The sequence below is a fragment of the Macrosteles quadrilineatus genome, unplaced genomic scaffold (genome assembly GCF_028750875.1).
Source record: "Macrosteles quadrilineatus isolate MER2022 unplaced genomic scaffold, UCM_ALF_1.0 Scaffold_1__1_contigs__length_201487025, whole genome shotgun sequence".
Lineage (NCBI taxonomy): Eukaryota > Metazoa > Arthropoda > Insecta > Hemiptera > Cicadellidae > Macrosteles > Macrosteles quadrilineatus.
In genome coordinates, this window is record NW_026542594.1 from 46725655 (window position 1) to 46745066 (window position 19412).

The 19412-nt window shown below is 33.7% G+C and overlaps 1 protein-coding gene across 6 annotated transcripts in view; it reads right to left on the minus strand.

Annotated features, from left to right (window-relative positions):
* Window positions 1-693: 693 nt before the first annotated feature.
* Window positions 694-19412, minus strand: part of LOC128982909 (pleckstrin homology domain-containing family A member 3-like) — an 87004-nt gene continuing 68285 nt past the window's right edge. For 3 of the 6 annotated variants that reach the window (XM_054401975.1, XM_054401969.1, XM_054401973.1), the window contains one exon: window positions 6402-7601. In XM_054401975.1, coding sequence (XP_054257950.1) covers window positions 7527-7601 — 75 coding nt within the window. In that variant the 3' untranslated portion in view covers window positions 6402-7526. Of the gene's footprint in view, window positions 2359-6401; window positions 7602-19412 lie in introns of those variants that run through there. The other 3 variants (XM_054401971.1, XM_054401974.1, XM_054401970.1) reach the window with 2 other exon arrangements.

Sequence of the window (19412 nt, forward strand, 5' to 3'; positions counted from 1 at the left end):
TAAATCTTAAATACTGCTTAATAAATCAAATTGTTACTCCTTTTTAGTTCTCAATAACCTTGGTAATTCAGTATATGCAATAGTATCTAATTGGTAAACAAAAGGTAATTCAGTAAATCATAAGCCACTACAAAAGATTCACCTTTTAAGTGCAACACTAAACACTAGTGTAGTAGCGAGCAAGTAAATTCAGTGTAGAATTAAGACTGGTAAATTGCTCTCATTAAAGGTATTACATTTTTGGAAGAACCATAACAGTACCAAGGGCGTCCCCTAAGGACCTTTGGGGAATATTTATATTTTGCAGGGCCCACACATATTTTTTATAACATCAAGCTTCCACTGCCAAAAGCTCTGTCTGATATTTTTATTTTCTTGAGTTCTTCCAACCTAGGGGCAACCAACATTTGTAAAGAATTCATTAAAGAGCATTGCAAGGAGTAAATATATTTAAATACAATATTTAAATATATAAAAGTAGTAGAAAGGGGAAACACTTTTCCTTTTTTCTTTTTTTTCTTTACATTGTCAGGACTTAAAAATTTACCTACACAAATGAGTGTGCTGGGTTTGAAAGGGTTAATATGTTACAGACAAACTTTTTGGAGTTATTTTAACACTACACATATCTACATTATAATAACAAAAATCACTATTGGAAATTTGTGTTCCAGAGTAAAGAAGAGTCTTGAATTGAAACCAGGAGTCATATGTTTATTAGTTAGATTATTAAAAAGAAATACAAAACATCAATTATTTCAAAAGTAAAAAGGATAGTACTGTATAAAACAATAAATAACATTAATGCTATATTCTAACCCATGAAATAAATGAAAAACATCAAATTCACATTTACAATTAATATAATTCGTTCTAGTTTTTTTGGTAACAAGTACAGTAAAACCCTGTTTTAACCGCAACCTGTTAAACTGAAAACCGGTTAAGTTCAGTTAAACTTAGCTTAAGTTCAGAAAACAAATGTCAATTATTTTAATAAATAATTTTTTTTTTCCATACAGTTAAAGAATTTAAAATGACAACAATCTATATATAAAGCCAAAAGTACCCATGAACTTTTGAGAAAACTGCAAGGTCACACTCCCATAAACCATATACTTAAAATGTTCGTCATGATGAGAAACCTTGCGCAAAATTATCCATTATTTCATAAATTGCCCTATACGGTCGTAATTGCTTTCCAAAGGGAACTTTCCATTTACCTATTAAAAATACCTCAGCTGTTATTATTTGTTTGTATTACCATTACTGTATTCTGTTTTGTTTATTTCATCTTAACTTAACCAATCAATAGTTTTATTAATACTAATGTAGTAAAACGGGGTGGAGCCCGTGGGTAACAGCTAGTTAAAATTACACGTAAAAATCACTGTTGCAGATCTCTTTGAATAGACTCAGTCTTAAAATTCCTAACAATGATTCACACAAAAAAATAGGCTATCCAAACTGGCTTTTCCCACTTTATTTTGGTTAGTCAGGGTTTTCTGTACCATAACGTTAAATGTCAAAATCTATTTCACTAAATAAATAAGAATCCATAAACATTAAAATGTAATGATTCAGATGGTTTTTGACTACAAAATTATTTACTTTACTCCAAAATCAGATATTTACTTACAGATGTTCAAAATCAGATTATGCCCCTAAGATTCCTTTGGGGGGTCAACATTTCTAAAAATATTGAAAAAATAAAGGTTGTTTAGAAAAGTATTAGGGTTATTATTATATCTACTTAAGATAGAAGAAACAAAATCAGATTGTCCTCAAACACCATTATTCATCAATATACCTCAATACAGTTTTGCAACTTACTGTAAGTACAAACCTCCTGCTTTAAAAAATGGTTCGAAGTGCAACATGATTAAATGGTAGTTACCTTAAAACATGGGCATTTCAAGACAACAATATTTGATATAATCTGCTTATACTAACCTTTTGCATTGCAATTAACTGGAGGTCAACTACTGTTAAATTACTGATATAAAATTTGTATCCAGAGTAATAATAAGACATAAACATAACTTTTATAAATTAAGTAAAAATTCAAATAAAAATTAAATTATTGAACAAAATACCACAAAGTAGGCATCATAAGCTTAAAAACAATATAAATTATTTTAAGTACTGGTATTCTTTCGGTTTGATTTATATCCTTGCTTAAAAACTTGATACATTTAAAGCATCAAACTATTAAAAAATAATAATAACAATTACAAATAATATTACTTCTTATTTAAGTATATTATAATATCCTGCATATCGTTATATTAAATAAAACTAATAATACTTATGTTGAGAAAGAGCCCAGGGAAATAACGTAGAGGAAGGGCTCAGCCAGACCTATGAAAATACAAAAAGGTTAGATTACATTTGTTGTTGTTAACTGAGTTCTGGAGTAGGGGATGTTAGTTCAGTGATCTTCTTCATTTATCGTTTTATGAAGACCTCTTGATGCCAAGGGTGACACAAACATATTACTTACTCAAGAACACAGGCAACATCAACAAAGTTGATCTGTACTGTACTTGAAATTGGCATTTAAATATATAAATAATTATATATACAGGGTGTCTCAAATTGATTACGGAAAAACGGCTTAACGTACAAGGATGAAATTAAATTATTTCCCTCTAAATCAACCCCAAGAAATAACGTAAAAATATTTTTAACTTTTTCCCAATACAGGGTGTGCCAAAAACTGAGGGTCACTAGTTCGAATCTCGGAATTTTCAAATGTAAACATATGTCATGTTATACATCATTTTAAAGGTATTTGATAGAAAAACATTTTGGTGAGAACAGAAATAAGTTATCTTTTTCCGTTTCAAAATGGCGGCAGTTTTTTGGGAAAAAATCTATATTTTTTTTATACTCTGTGTTTCCTATACCAATGCATTTATCCCTTCTCCGGTTGAATTTTCTTACTCCTTATGAAATTAGCTTTACTTTGATATGCTACAAGTAACGGTTTTTTGAAATTATAAAAATTCCAAAAAAATTTATTTTTGAAAATTTACAAATGCTTATTTTTCAAAAATTTCAAATAGCAACATACGTCAAGTGGCACATCATTTTATAGGTTTTTTAATTCCTAACAACGTTGTAATTTACACTTACTTCGTATCTCTTTTAGTTTTTGCGTAAATAACAAAAACCCTAATTTTCCTATATCAAATGCATGTTATTTATGTTTAACACTAAAGCCCAATTTGATGAAGTGTTAAACCACGTCAAACCGAAATTACATGCGTTTGATATAGGAAAATTAGGTTTTTTGTTATTTACGCAAAAACTAAAAGAGATACAAAGTAAGTGTAAATTACAAAGTTGTTAGGAATTAAAAAACCTATAAAATGATGTGCCACTTGAAATATGTTACTATTTGAATTTTTTTTTAAATAAGCATTAGCAAATTTTCAAAAATAAATTTTTTTGGAATTTTTATAATTTCAAAAAACCTGTAGCATATCAAAGTAAAGCTAATTTCATAACGAGTAAGAAACTTCAACCGGAGAAGGGATAAATGCATTGGTATAGGAAACACAGAGTATTAAAAAAATATAGATTTTTCCCAAAAAACTGCCGCCATTTTGAAACAGAAAAAGATAACTTATTTCTTTTTTCGCCAAAATGTTTGTCTATAAAATACCTTTAAAATTATGTATAACATGACATATGTTTACATTTGAAAATTCCGAGATTCGAACTAGTGACCCTTAGTTTTTGGCACACCCTGTATTGGGAAAAAGTTAAAAATATTTTTACGTTATTCCTTGGGGTCGATTTAGCGGGAAATAATTTCATTTCATCCTTGTACGTTAAGCCGTTTTTCCGTAATCAATTTGAGACACCTCTAGTGTGACACCCTGTATATTATATATTTATTTATTTAGGCTATATACAAATATCCCCTCTGCAGCAAACCAGCAGACTAAGCGAATTTCAACTTGTCTGATTACATTTCTACTAAAATATTTCCATAAATTAGACATATTTATTCCCAATTTAAATAACATTAGATTTAACGAGTGCTTAGGTTTGCTGCTACGGGGAAGGTAAAAAAAAGTGTTTTTGACCATACGTCAATAGTATATGATGAAATAAATAAATTTGCCAAATTTTATCCATATATATCCATAAACAAGTAAACTACAACAGTTTTCATTTTCTCCATAAGATTAACATGGGAATTTTAAATTACACTATTTTAGAATTTTTTCCGTGACCGTTAGGCATACAAAAGCACTTCAATATACAAAATTATTTCTTTTTTTAAGCTCTACAAAATGGTTTAAAAAGAAATTGCAAAATTTTTTGTTTGTTGTTTTTGTGTTTGTTTTTTTTGTTTGGTAAAAATGGGAATAACCCATTTCAAATAAACGTACGTTCAAATAAACGTAGGTTTACACTTTTGTACCAAATTTCATCAAAATCGGATCATTTTTGCTCGAGTTATCGCGCTAACGGACACACACACACACACACACACATATATATATATATATATATATGTGTGTCACAAAGTATTTATATATATATATATATATATAAATTAATACTTTAATACTTTCTTATGAAATGGCGACCATACAAAGTAGGTATTTTAAGCCAAGTATGAATGGAGATGAGTGTAGGACGAGTGGCGCGATCTTGTAGTCTTGTTAGTGACTAAGGCCGACATTCCTTAGACGCAGCTGTTAATTAATAGCCCATACAGCTAATGGCAACTAAGGGACCTACAGTTTATAGTGGAATCCGAACCACGTTTTTGCCTTGGTATATACACGAATTGGTCTAATTATCAGGATAATATATATATACAGTAGAACCTCTTTAATCCGAACCCCTCTAATCCGAACGTCCACTAATCCGAACGCCTCATTGCTGTAGTCTATACACAGAACAGTAGTTTTTTATTAGATACTGTATTTATTGATATACACACCGTAATTATTTCAATTGTTATGTACAGTACTGTTTATTCCCTATGTTTACTATTGTATTAAATAAACACTGTATTTTACTTTATAAAGCATTTTTCACTTTTCCCTAGCTATTGTTATGTAAAAACAACAATATGTTCTGTAATCCGAACTATTCAATTGTCCGAACTACCCCCGGTCCCAATTAGTTCGGATTAAAGAGGTTCTACTGTATATAAATAAATAAATAAATATATATATATATACATATACATATGAATTTGAACGGATGGTGTTTTTGGCCTCTAGGGACCTCAAAACAAAATATTAAATCGGTCCCGGGTCCAGGTCGTACCATGAGTACTACGGTAATAGCTTATTTCCTATATGGGAAATTCGCTAAAAAAGTATCGCTTGGTAAATTTGGTGTTATTCTGGTGGTGTCCTTAGCTAATGCAAAGAATTAAATACATTGTGTAAATTAAGTATCGAAACAAATCTGTATTTCTTAAACCAAAATAGATAGAAATATACTGTTTGTCGCATTGATTTTTAACAAAGGTTCTGCAATTTTTCACATAAAAAATTTCGTTAACTTCCCTAACGGGCGGAGGTAGGGGGTGACTTATTTTTTTCAAATAGCATCCCCTATTAAGTGGTCCCTCATTTAGAAGGGTTTGTCAAAAGAAACACAATGACGCAAACCCGAGGTGAATATCTCACCCCTAGCCAAAATGGCGAGTATTCCAAAATGGGTGCTTTTTCACAAAAATCAAATTTTGGAATACCTGCCATTTAGACTAGGGGTGAAATATCTACCTCAGGTTTATGTCATAGTATTTCTTTTGACAAACCCTACAAAATGAGGGGTCACTCAATAGGGGTTGTTATTTAAAAAAAATAAGTCATCACCACCCCCTACCCTGTTACGGGGGTTTGAAAATATTTTTGGTGTAAAAAAGTGCGGAACTTTTGTGAACAATCAATTCCACAAACAGAATATTTTTATAGATTTCGGTTTAAAAAATACATATTTGTTTCCATATTTGTGAAATTGGTATTTTCACATCCAAGCATAAATTAAATTTTTGAATACCCGCCATTTCGGCTAGGGGTAAGATATCCACCTCGGGTGTACGTCATTGCATTTCTTTTGACAAACCCTTCAAAATGAGGGGTTACTCAATAGGCGTCACACAATTATTTTTTTGCTATTTGAAAAAAATAATTCACCCCAACCCCCTACTCTGTTAGGGGGGTTAAACAATATTTGTATAGCCTATATAAATTGAGGAACCTTTGTTGAAATCAATGCCACAAACAGAATATTTCTATCTATTTTGGTTTAAGAAATACAGATTTGTTTCGATACTTAATTTACACAATGTATAATTCTTTACTGAAGTGAGTATTGCCACTTTTACTTAGGAACTAAAGAAATGGATTCAAAACATCACACTATATTTTTTAGTTGTTTATTGATTAATTTTTTGTCCATCATTGTATATTAGCACCTTGAACAAATTATTTTTTCCTACAGTTACCTGACAAAGTGGGCTTCCTTGCACTGATTATAGCACACAAAGTAGCTAATTGCCGCATTTACTTACTTTTGCCAGGCCGCACTAATTTATTTTGTCGTACTTATTTTTTTCCGCACTCCAATATTCTAACCAAAGAACACAAACAGTGTGCTTTTATCAGGCAGGAAATACGTATACGCTTGAAAATAAGTTGGCAACACTACGACTACGATCAGCTGGTGCTGCGTTTCCCATTCTGTTCAACGCTTGGATTTAACCTAACCTAAAAATGTGTTGTATAGTGTTTGAAAGACTTATTATTTGTATGCTTTATAGTAACTGTAGGAAAAATATAATGTGTATCGGTAACGCGAGCGCAAAGTGCCACTTCGCACACTAGTTACACAAACAACTATTGTAAGCTCTCAAGGCTTTCAACAACATTTCAAACAATAAACACAATTTCGAGCCAGCAAAATCTCATGAATGGCTCTTGGTAAAAAATTATATTTTTAATCACCCTATATTATCAACTGTTACTGTTTCGTAATATGAAGGATGAAAGTATTGTTTGGCAGCCATAGGGTATAAAATCAGCTGTTAATTGATCTTATTTAATGAAAATGTTCAAACATTGTAAATGTACCACTTAGTCCAGTTAAACGTTTACTAGGCAAAAAAATCCTCACATTTAAAGAACACTTTCCTTTCAATATGACGTTGGTGAAATTAAATGTATTGAGTTTTGTCAAGGGACAGCATTATAACTGGCAACACAAGCAAAGGTAAGATGGCTCAGCCCTTATTAACACCCAAGATGTAAAGTCAACATGTACTAGTATAAATCACACAAAGTTGGTCCAGTTATTAGCTACACATTGATTAGATTCACACATTACTCAATTGCTAGTGTAATGTAAACACACAAGTAAATTGCAGAAAAAACAAACAAACACCTAACCATCTGTAACACTTATACATATTGTTTGACAGTTTGGCAACAATGCCTAAAATCCATCAGACTATTTTCATGCAGGCAATTACAGAATCTCGTTGGAGAAGATCAGCCTTTATTGAGTTTGTGCCGGCCAGCTTTGAAGTCATCATTGACATGATGCACTGAATGCCTCAAGTTTTTCTGCAACAGTTTTGTTTGGATGATATCTCTGCAGTCTTATAATTATCTAACAAATTTTACAGTTTGACATGTTTCTTTTCCGAACATTGTTTTCTCAACTGACTACAGTAAATATATTTTTAAGACAGTAAAGATCTGATGACAAGACAGTCCTTGTTTACTTGCTTGTAACATTTCACATAATTAATATTATTTTAGAATTAGCCGCTATACCTGTGCTTTGCAGTGGGAGGGGACAAGAAAGAGAAAATTTGGCACCTCTTTAAACCTACCGTAAGAAAACCTGTATCATTCAATTTAGAAACAAAATCGAACTGCCCCGATCTTGTCTACAAAAGTATATTTTTTTAACTAAGGTAAATGGTGGAAATTTATTAGGCCATCAAATAACAATGCATAGTGGCGAAAACCTTATTCAGCATCATGTCTAGCTAGTTTGCAGAGCCAACCTGCTCTTAACTGTTAACCCTTTCAGTGCTAGGCCAATAATGTATTTTGTATCGTATTTTTGTATTTTGTAAGACTTTTTTACCTTTTAATTCTATTACCTGTTGTTGAATTGTAACTTTTTGCTCCAACTATTTTATTAACCGGCTACAAGCCCGTACAACTGGCTAATTCGGAATAATAAGTCAATAAAAAAATATTTAACAAATAAAAGTCTTAGTATTTGCAGTAAAAATTATACAAAACTGTTTTTCGTTAAGTTTCCAAGTTTTCTTATAAATTTTTATGTTTTGATAGCATTATTTGAAACCAAAGTCTCATAAAATCGAAAACATGTTGTTTACAACGTAATATTGAATTAAATCTTGATGTAGTTATATAAGATTGTTATAATATAACATTTTTAGAAAAAACCTTGTTAAAAACTCCTTAATAACACCATTTATGATCACTATTGTGGTTCAACTGAAAAATATCAAAAGAGTCCGTGATTTAGTGCTGCTATCTAGTAACGCATTGAACAACTCGGTGTTGTGCCATCTGTTAGCAATTGTTGATGTCAGCTTAAATACAGGTTTTTATTCATCAGTTTCCAAGCAGAGATAGCCGAGGTGGCTAGGGCGTGTGTCACTTGGCGAGTGGCATTCGTCTAGTCTGGATCGAATCCCGTCCTGTGTGGCAAATAATTGGTGACCTGTGTGTGTAGCGATATACTACAACCACTGGGGCATAGTGAGGTGTTCATAATCCTTGGTTTAGACCTACACCTCGAATCATCGGATTGGACGAATCATTTAGCTAAGGGGTTGTTAGTGTATCCTGCAAACATGCAGGTCACCAATGGTCATTTTGCTACTTTTTTTTTCAAATAAGTAGTTTTTAGCTACTTCCTCTCTATATAACTTAGAGATTTTAGTAAACAATGATATATCGTTGCATAGCACTCAAAGGGTTAAGCAGCTCACACTTTTCAAGGTATAAATATTAGAAAATTTCTAAATTTTAATTATTATGTAAAATCTAAAAACTAAAAATAAGAACATTAGTGCCCCCCCCACCCCCCAACTTTGAAATCGGTTCACCACTTATGGGGGAGACATAGTTATAAGCAGTTTGCGACATAAATGTATCTGCATGGGGTGGCACCAGTTGGTACTCATTAGTGCTTGTCCATTGCTGCTTGAATCATTGCTTAGCTGGTTTAGCTTGTTGCTACACAAATACATCATGTCACTTAAAGCACCTACATATATCAGGTCACCGGAATTGTACCCCCCACCTATCATCAATGTCATTTTGACATCACACCTAGAGAGGATACAATTCCACCCCTTACATTTATTTTAGTGGCATCTAATCTAATGTAAGCAAGTGATCAGTGAACGTCGTCGTGTCACTTAAATCGTGTTCCCGGTAAATTACCACGATGTATCCGTGATCGCGAGGGATGATAACAGCGTTACCGTAATCGTGAGAGATGACCACAGCTTTGCTATGATCGTTTGAGATAACTATGATGTTCTTGTGATAGCAGGATATACCTGTTGCCTACCTTTGTGCCCTAATAGACAAAACAAACATGGAATAAACATTTACTAAATTAACGCTAGAGCATCCATAACCTGCTTCCCTCATGGACAAAGCTTGTAAATAATTTGATAACACAAGGGCTTTTTATAAACCGATAATGACAAACAGTGTCAATCATAACCAACGCTGTTTTAAGAGAAGTCGCAAGCAGCAAATTTCAGCTTAGTTATATATTTTTAATACTTACCTTATATTGATTACTTTACTACTACTAAATGAATTCATTCATACAAGAAGTCAGCTCAATCTTAGCTGGTGCGAAATCGCACAGGTCCCCCCCCCCCCTAGTGTGTATATAAATCAACAAAGTAATTGAATAGGCCTAATAACTAAGCTAAACTAGTTAAGTTTGTACATAATAACTCTACTGTAAGAATGGTAATTTGTTCACCTTAATCTTTTCAACGTAATTTATTAAATGACCGTGGAAAGAAGTTAATTTCTTTCGTTTGTGTTAGTCCAACATAATATGCCTAGCATATTATGATAGCACAACATAATAAGTTGAGCACAACATAAGTTGAATAACATAATATTCATTTGGTAACAAATTATAAATAGCTATTACTGGGAAAGGTGGACGAAATACCTGTTGTAAAATGTAGTTGTAGGCATCTGATACTAAGTATTTCACCTATTGTTGAATTTAAGCTAACCCATAAACATTTAGTATGTACTTGGAAAGGTGAAGGAAATATGAATGAATAGCTTCAGAGAAGTCTGTTAACCCTCTCGCACATTACTCGGAATGGCCTTCATTTGCAGCTTCTTAGATTATCCTTTCAAAACACGTCATTCGTATTATTTGGATGGCGGGTCACTCGGGTCAGTTCACTTTCGTGAGATTCACCTCTAATTTCTGATCAAAATATAATTTTGATTTTATCACAATAGAGATAAGGATTAAAGCTCCTAAACATATTCAAAGCTAGGGCACGGATGTTGATATAACTCTTTTTTGATTAAAGCACTAAACCTTTTCGTTCAAAATTTGACAGACAACATCCAGATTTAACATAATTGGATTTAATTAATTTGGTTTTGAATTGGGTTTGTGTTCAGTTTCAATTCAACATCACTTATTATGAAGGTATTGCTATCATGTCTATTTTAATTTCAGTCTATGAAATGGTCTGATTCAAATGTGGGGGTACAACAATTCCGGGACATACATCTTCTTCTGCGTATACGAGGGGGTACAATTTCACCCTGTACACTGACCAAATAAGCGTGAGTTCTAATTGGGGGGGGGGGGGTCTACAATTCCAGGGGGGTACAATACCACCACACCCATATATCACTTTTAGTGTAGTATACAGGGTGTCCAAAAAGTATAGGGTCAGTTAATTATTTTTTTTAAAATTTAAAATAGAGCTAAAAACTTTGCACAAAGTTACTGGACATAAAAATATATTTTATCAAAAACACAGTGATCCGTTATTTCCTCAGAGGGACAGCCCACTAGGAGTCAGAAGAAAATCATAAATGTAAGCATAGGTTGATATGCAAATCAAATAAAAGGTCCATATTAGTAGAATACAATGCCACAAATTTGAACACAAACGGACTACCGAGTCAAAAATGGCAGCCATTCAAAGATTTCTTGAATCTGCCATTTTGAATCTTTGAACGACTCAATTGTCATTTTGAGCTAAAATTTGCGGTATTGTATTCTACTAATAAAGCCCTTTAATTTGATGTGCATACCAACCATGCATATGGTTTTGATTTTCTTCCGACTTCTAGCGGGTGCCCCCCTGAGGAGGTAGAGCGTAAAACATCATTGCAAATTCAATGCATCTTTGAATAGCTGTCATTTCGGACTCGGTTGTCCGTTTGAGTTCAGGTTTGCGGCATTGTATTCCACTAATAAGGAGTGATATATCTTCATAAAATATACAAAATACACGTAAATTAATTAGTAAACTTTATTCTAAAACTAATTCAACACAAAAGATAAAATGTAAACAAAAACAATAAAATCAATAATAATCATCTGATTGTTTAAGCATATGACAATCCTCCCCCCTATTAAGCTGCTCTTAGTTGGTCGCAGTGTCTCTTAAATAACCGCCCGTCTTCTGATTTAACAAGATACATCACGTTCCCAAGCGGCCTTTCTACTATTCCTATTGACCACTTTTCTTCTGACATGTTTGAGTAATTTCTCATCAACACAATTTGTCCTTTTAAGAAACTTCTTCTAGTTATAACTTGACGTTTGATTTGCCGTGTGGGTGTCCCTCTCAACCATTAAATCCATTTAGGTTCTTATGTTTCTCCCAAACATAAGCAAGTATGGAGATTGTCCTGTTGCTGAATGGCGTGTCTTCCTTAGCTGTTTCAGTATCATGTTTATCTTATCCTCATTGTGTCCTCCCCCACAAGCATGTAAAAGGTTTTCACAGTTTGAACTACCCTTTCTGCTTGACCATTATATTTTGGACAAAAAGGAGCGATATTTTTATGTATTATTTGATATTTCTTCAGGTAGTTTTCAAACAAAGTTGATGTTAACTGAGTCCCGTTGTCTGAAACAAGGACATGAGGAAAACCGAATGTTGTAAATAGTTTGTCTAGTTGTTTTAAGCACCAGTCAGTTGTTGTCGATTTAGTCGGGATCACCTCTACCCATTTACTGTAAGCATCCACAACAATGAAGTAACTCCAGCCTTTTATTGGTCCTGCAAAGTCTACGTGAATACGTTCCCATGGCCCGCTTAGAGGTTCCCATGGGTGGATCGTTTCCTTAGGTGGACTTTTGAGTTTTTGTTGACATGAATTGCAATGTTTGACTAAATTTTCTATTTCCTGATCAATATTTTGCCAATAGCTGTAAATTCTAGCCTTTTTTTCATCTTCGTCATGCCCATATGACCGGCATGCAAACTCGTTTAGAACTTGTTTTCTTTAAGTTAAAGGTACACATATTCTATTCCCTCTGAACACACAGCCATCCATTAAGCAAAACTCATTGTCATTTAATCCAAGTTCTTTTAAACTTTTTCCTGTGTTTAAATAGTGTGATATCACTTTGAGATTTTCATCTTTCCTTGTTTCCTCTTCAATCTTTTTTCTTGTCACTGGCATTGCTTCCACTTGGTTTATCAGGTATTGCTCGTGATCATCAAATATATTTTCTGGAACCTCAGTGACTGGAAATCGAGATAAAAAGTCTGCATTAGCGTGTTCTGTTGTATTGCGGTATTCAATCGTGTAATCAAATCCTGATAAAAAGTGAGCATAGTTAAACATTCTCGAAGCTGTCATTGAAGGTAAGGTTTTTGCAGGATCAAAAATGGAAACGAGGGGCTTGTGATCTGTTATTAGAACAAATTTTCTTCCATAACAATAGGCAAAAAATTTCTTCAACCCCCAGTAAATTCCTACCGCTTCTTTGTCGATTTGGCTGTACTTCCTTTCTGATTTTGTAAGAGTTCTTGAGGCGAATGCTATTGGTTTCTCTGACCCATCTTTGTATCTGTGAGATAAACAAGCACCTAAGCCAGTTGGACTTGCATCTGTAGCAAGTACCAATGTATCACTCGGATCATAATGAGCTAATATTTGTTCACTGGTGATTTCAGCTTTGATCTCACAAAGGCATCCTCGCACTCCTTATTCCATGTAAACTTCTTTCCATGTCTTAGTAGATTATTTAATGGTTCCAGATAGGTTTGACATGTTAGGCACAAATCGAGTGTAGTAATTTGTGAGTCCTAGGAAACTTCTTAGTTGAGTAACATCTTCGGGTCTCTTTGCTTTACTTATAGCTTCAACATTGTCAGGTGATTTATGAAGACCATTCTCGTCTATAACATGGCCTAAATATTTCACACTTCTTCTTGAAGAATTTGCATTTGTCCCGATTCAATCGTAAGTTGTATTGTCTAATTCTTTGAAAAACCTCTCTTAGTCGACTCATAGTTTCTTGGAATGTGCTCCCTTGAATGAGTATGTCGTCAAAGAAACATACAGTGCCTTCTAGTCCATGGAGAACCTTGTCCATAAATCGTTGCCATATACTTGGAGCAACTTTTATGCCGAACATTAGGCGATTTACTTTGAACAAACCTAAATGAGTACTAATGGTTTGTATTTCTCTTAATTCATCATCCATAGGAAGGTGCAAATAGGCATTACTGATGTCTAAGGTGCAGAAAAATTTCCCTTTATTCATGTGTGTAAAAATGTCTTGAATGCAAGGGATAGGGTACTTCTCATCTAATATTAGTTTGTTGGCTGTTACCTTGTAGTCAGCACAGAGCCTTACACTTCCATTAGGTTTTTTTACGGGAACAATTGGTGTTCCCCATTGCGAGTTTTCAACTTTGGAGATTATACCACTCTTCTCTAGTCTATGTAGCTCATCTTCAACAGCTTTCCTAAGAGCATAAGGTACTTGTCGTGGTTTAACATAAATTGGTTTAGCTCCTTCCTTTAGCTGTATATGTCCTTGTTCTGAATTTATTTCACCGATTTCTGCCTTGAAAATGTCCTGAAAAGTTGTTAGGAGTTTATCAAGTTCCTCTGATGTGTTAGTCCCCGCAAGATTTATATCAGCCCAATCCATCTTGACTTCTCGGAGCCATTCACGTCCAAATATTGGGTCTACATTTTGTTTTAAAACATAGAGTTTCCCATTAAAACTGAAATGTCTGTACTAGCATTCAACAAAACAGACTCCTACAGGCCTTAAAATTTCTCCAGTGTATGTTTTCATTTCCACTTCCGTCTTGAATAGACGTTTATAAAGTTCAAATTTAAGAAAATCACTGTATGATAATGAGCTCAAAGCCGCTCCAGTATCAAGTTCCATATTCAATGACTTGCCTTCAATAGAGACGTTAATTATAAACTTGTCATTCAAATTTGGTGTCCCCACCATGTAAACCTCATGAACGTTGTCATTATCATCTTCAACATCAATTTTATTTGATTTTAACTTGTAAGCGTTCTCGCTTGCATTGCTAACCCTGTTGCGTGTAAGACAAACATTCGCAATGTGTCCAATCTTATTGCACTTCCTACAAAATTAATTTTTAAACTTGCAAGTATCAGCTTTATGTTGAGAACTGCTAGATCTGTAACATTTACCTCTTAAATCTTGAAAGGTAATATGTGGTTCGATTTCATTTCTACTTTTTCTTGTTAACCCTGATTGTTTACTCACATAGTTAACATCTTTAGTTTGTTCTGTAACGTAATGAGAGTACTTAGGTGTTATTGCATAACTTTCCAGTTTGGATTGTTCAATAGAAATAGCCATTTCTACCACTTCCTTAAATGATTGTTTATTTCCTTTTTCCTGAAGAAGCCTAACTGTCACTTCATTATCTCTTAATCCTCGAATGAATTGCATCTTCAACAACACATCACAGACTGAATGTTCACAGTTGTAACACTTAAAGTCACAGTCAATTGCCCAAACGTTTTAGTTCTCGAGCGTACGTAGAAATTCCCTCTTCAGTATCTTGAACTTTACTGATGAACCTATTTTGATTAGCAAGTACACTTGGAGTAGGTTCCAAACAGTTTTGCAGTATATCTGATAGTTCTTCATACGATTTGTCACCTGGTGTCTCAGGAGCAATTGTGTCACATAATGCCTGATGCATTTCAGGTGTAAGAGTACTAACAAACAGTTGTGTTTTGGTTTTGGGCTCTGTAATTCTTTTTAGATCCAAGAAATTTTTAAACCGCATTAGGAAATTCTGAAAGGTTTCATTTTCTGTGTAGGGTGTGAAACTCACATTCGGTATGTTCAACTTACAAGGATCATTTAATTCGCTAGAAACATTCCTTTCTACTTCTGTTTACTTAATAGTGACAAAGAATGGTTGTAAGAAAGCTCTTGCCTCGAGGTATGTTTCCTCTACATCTGTACGATAATCTTCTTCTCTCTCAATTTCATCTTCATTGTCTGTAGTTGTTATAATCTCTTCATGTAAAACGGTGAATCTTTTCCACGTTTCATCTAGTAGAGTTTTTCTCCCCAGAGCATCGTATATAGACGAACCTTTAGTTTTCAGCACATGTAAAGTCCTTGTAATTTGTGATTTTATGATTCCTCTTTGTTGTTTTAATTTTCTAGTTTCATTTTCACTTTTATCACTCGTCGCCATTGATATATCTTCATAAAATATACAAAATACACGTAAATTAATTAGTAAACTTTATTCTAGAACTAATTCAACACAAAAGATAAAATGTAAAACAATAACAATAAAATCAATAATAATCATCTGATTATTTAAGCATATGACAAAGAGCTTTTATTTAGAATTTTCCTTTTATTTGAAAATGTTATTAAAAAATCTAAGAATAAAAGTAAAGCATCTTGGGTAGTAGTGAAAAATGAAACGGGACTTAAATAAACAAATACCTGATACTCCAGTTAAGATTAAATTCAAACATGAAAGGGATAAACAAAATTTTCCAGTATCGGTAGCAAATAAATTCAATACTTTTTTTAATAATGTTTCTCAGTATGCTAAACAATCAGAATCAGAATCCTTTTATGTCATTTGTCAACATTATATTGCTATATACAACGTCAAAGAACATAAGAAATACAGTAATATGCAGTATAAAAAGAAATAGTACAATGTACTTGTCAGACTAACAGATTAAAACATAACAAAGAAATAATAAAAATTCAGCAACAAATTAATATAAACTATGAAAATTAATAATAAATCAACTACAACTACTCACCAAAGCATCACTGAATTAAAGCTCATAACAGATTAAATTAAAATTTATATGCAACAAATTCATCAAGAGAATAAAAAGCTTTACTTATAAACCAGCTTGACAGTTTTGATTTAAATTGTTGAATTTTGAGGTTTCTGATCCCTTATGGCAATTTATTAAAACACTTAATTTGTAGATATTTGTGGCTGACAATTTAGTCACGGGCGCCACATATCGAGGCTGCTAAGAGAAAATGTAAAATCAGAAAGTGTAATTACTGAGTGGGTAAAACCTAATGGTAAGATGGAAAACATTTTAGAAACTGTAAGAGCATATTCTTCAAATGTATGTGATTATGTCGTCATTATGGGGGGGACAAATAATATTGTGAACGAACGCTGCAGCTTAGATTTTGTCTTAGATTTGGAAACTACTCTTGGCAAAATGTCTAGTCAGAAAGTTATCCTCGTCGGTCTTCCTGCTAGACACGACAACCCCTCCCTCAATACATCTGTGAATAAAGTAAACTCTGATCTTCTTAGTCTTTCATCTAAATACAATAACGTCACTTTTCTGTCCTTAAGTTCCATCCCTCGTTTTGCATTCACCAGACATGGGCTACATCTGAATTTTAAGGGCAAGCATATGTTGGCAAACCTCTTGGCAGATTCAATGAACCTTTCTAAATGCTCTTTCCCCATCCAGACACCTTCTAATAGTCAACTCTATCCTAAGCCTCGGCTGAACCACGAATCAGTGGCAGTCTCCAAACAAATAAAACCATATCCTGTACGTTCTTATATAGCTGAGCAAAGTAACAACCACAATACTCGAACATTTGTCTCCAAACATTTTTTAGGGGAGGCTCGGAAACCTGTGGGGGTTCCTTGGGCACACTTCCTCAGGGAAACCAGAGAAAGGATAAGGTGATTAACTGTCTCAAAATAGCACATCAGAATATTAGGAGTCTAATGCACAAAGTAGATCTGCTAGAAATATTTATTAAAGACGAAATTCCTGATATTCTGTGTTTGTCCGAACATTTCTTGAAAGAGCATGAGATAGAAAATTTAGTCTTAGGCAACTTGACTTATGTCTCTGCTTTTTGTAGAACCAAAATGAATGGGGGCGGTGTGGCAATATGGTGCTCTCCTGGTATAAAACACCGACCACTTGACTGTAAAGCGTTTAGTGTAGAAGGCGAGTGTGAACTTTCTGCAATGTCAGTAGAAGTTAGTAAAAAAAGTAAAATACTTGTTGTAGCAGGCTACAGACCACCGTCAGGTCACCATGATCACTTCTTTGAATTTATGAACGACTGTTTAAATGAATATGCAGCTAAGCACAACAAGGTTTTTGTTCTTGGAGACTTTAATATTGATCTATCTATTGACAGCTTTTCTGGTAGTAAATTTACTGCCATCATGGCGTCATTTGGTCTGTACAACACTATCCACTCGTATACAAGAGAAGCCTCAGGATCATGCACCTTAATTGATCATATATTTACAAACGATCATGATGGCACAAAGAGTGAAGTTATTAAGACTATACTGTCTGACCACAGTGCACAGACTATAACAACGAACATAAATTTATCGAACAATGACAGGCAAGTCAAGTTTAAGTATGGACGGAGTTTTAATACCTCTAATATTGAAACGTTCAAATATTATCTAAAAAATGAAAAATGGGATGAGGTGTTCCAAGTGACAAAAACAGAGAATAAGTACAATGCTTTCATAAGCCAGTTTAAGTACTATTTTGAGATATGTTTTCCAGAAAAATTAAAAAGACATATAAAAAAATCCAATTCACACATTAAAATGTCTGACGAACTTAAAAACTTAAAGGAGCAATGTTTCATATACCACGAAAAAACAAAACATTTACATTCGAATCACTTTTTAAGACAATACTACTTTAGAATAAAATATAGATTCAGGAGAATAATAAGAGAAGAGAAATCAAAGGCCGTATTAAATATCATCGAGGAATCCGACAATAGAACCAAAGGAATCTGGAAAGTTATAAATAATAACAGACGGAAAAAAGGTGAAAGGGGTATAGAAAGCATTAATTTAAAAAACTAGTTTTGGTGGCATTGTTTCTGAACCCAAGGATGTTTGTGAGAAGCTCAATCAATTCTTTATTAAAACGGTTGGAAGTCCGTTATGTGTCACAAACAACGTCCAAAACAATAGTATAGATAGAAATACAAGCTCTTTTTTCCTAAGACCAATTAATCCAGATGAAATAATAAAAATTATACAAAGCCTTAAGAGTAAAAGGTCTGCTGGAGTAGATGGGATATCACCAAAACTAATCAAGTCAATCTCAGACTTAATTTCAACACCGTTAAGTCACATAATAAATAGCTCGTTTGCCGAGGGAAAGTTTCCTAGCCAGCTAAAATTGTCTTTGGTAAGGCCAATCTTTAAGAGCGGAGATAGAAGTTCTTGCCATAACTACAGGCCTGTAAGTCTAGTTTCGACGTTCTCGAAGGTTTTTGAGAAAGCAGTAATTAGTAGGCTGTGCGATTTCCTAGAGAAACACAATATATTAGTTGGAAAACAGTATGGCTTTGTAAAGAACAGTTCCACAACAAAGGCCATACTCAGCCTCATAAATAAAGTAGTCAAAGACATTGATTCGGGACAGTCTGTGGCTGGCATGTTCATTGGTGGACTTGAGTCGTGCTTTTGACTTAGTTGACCATGGTCTACTTCTGGGAAAAATGCATGATGCTGGCATTAGAGGCATTGCTCTTGATTGGTTTACATCATACCTTAAAGGAAGAAAGCAGTATGTAGCAATCCCTGCCATCGATGAAACAGGTCTTCTAAAGTATCATCGTTCTGCTGACGCCTCAGTCACGAGAGGTGTGCCCCAGGGTTCCGTCCTCGGACCGACCTTATTCCTTCTATTTATAAACAACTTGCCCACTTGCGCAAACAAGGCAAACATTTGTCTGTTTGCCGATGATACATCTCTTACTGTATCCAGTCATTCTACAGAAACACTTGAGCAATCGATTTTTCTTGAATCTAATAGCCTGCTCCAATGGTGTGAGGATAA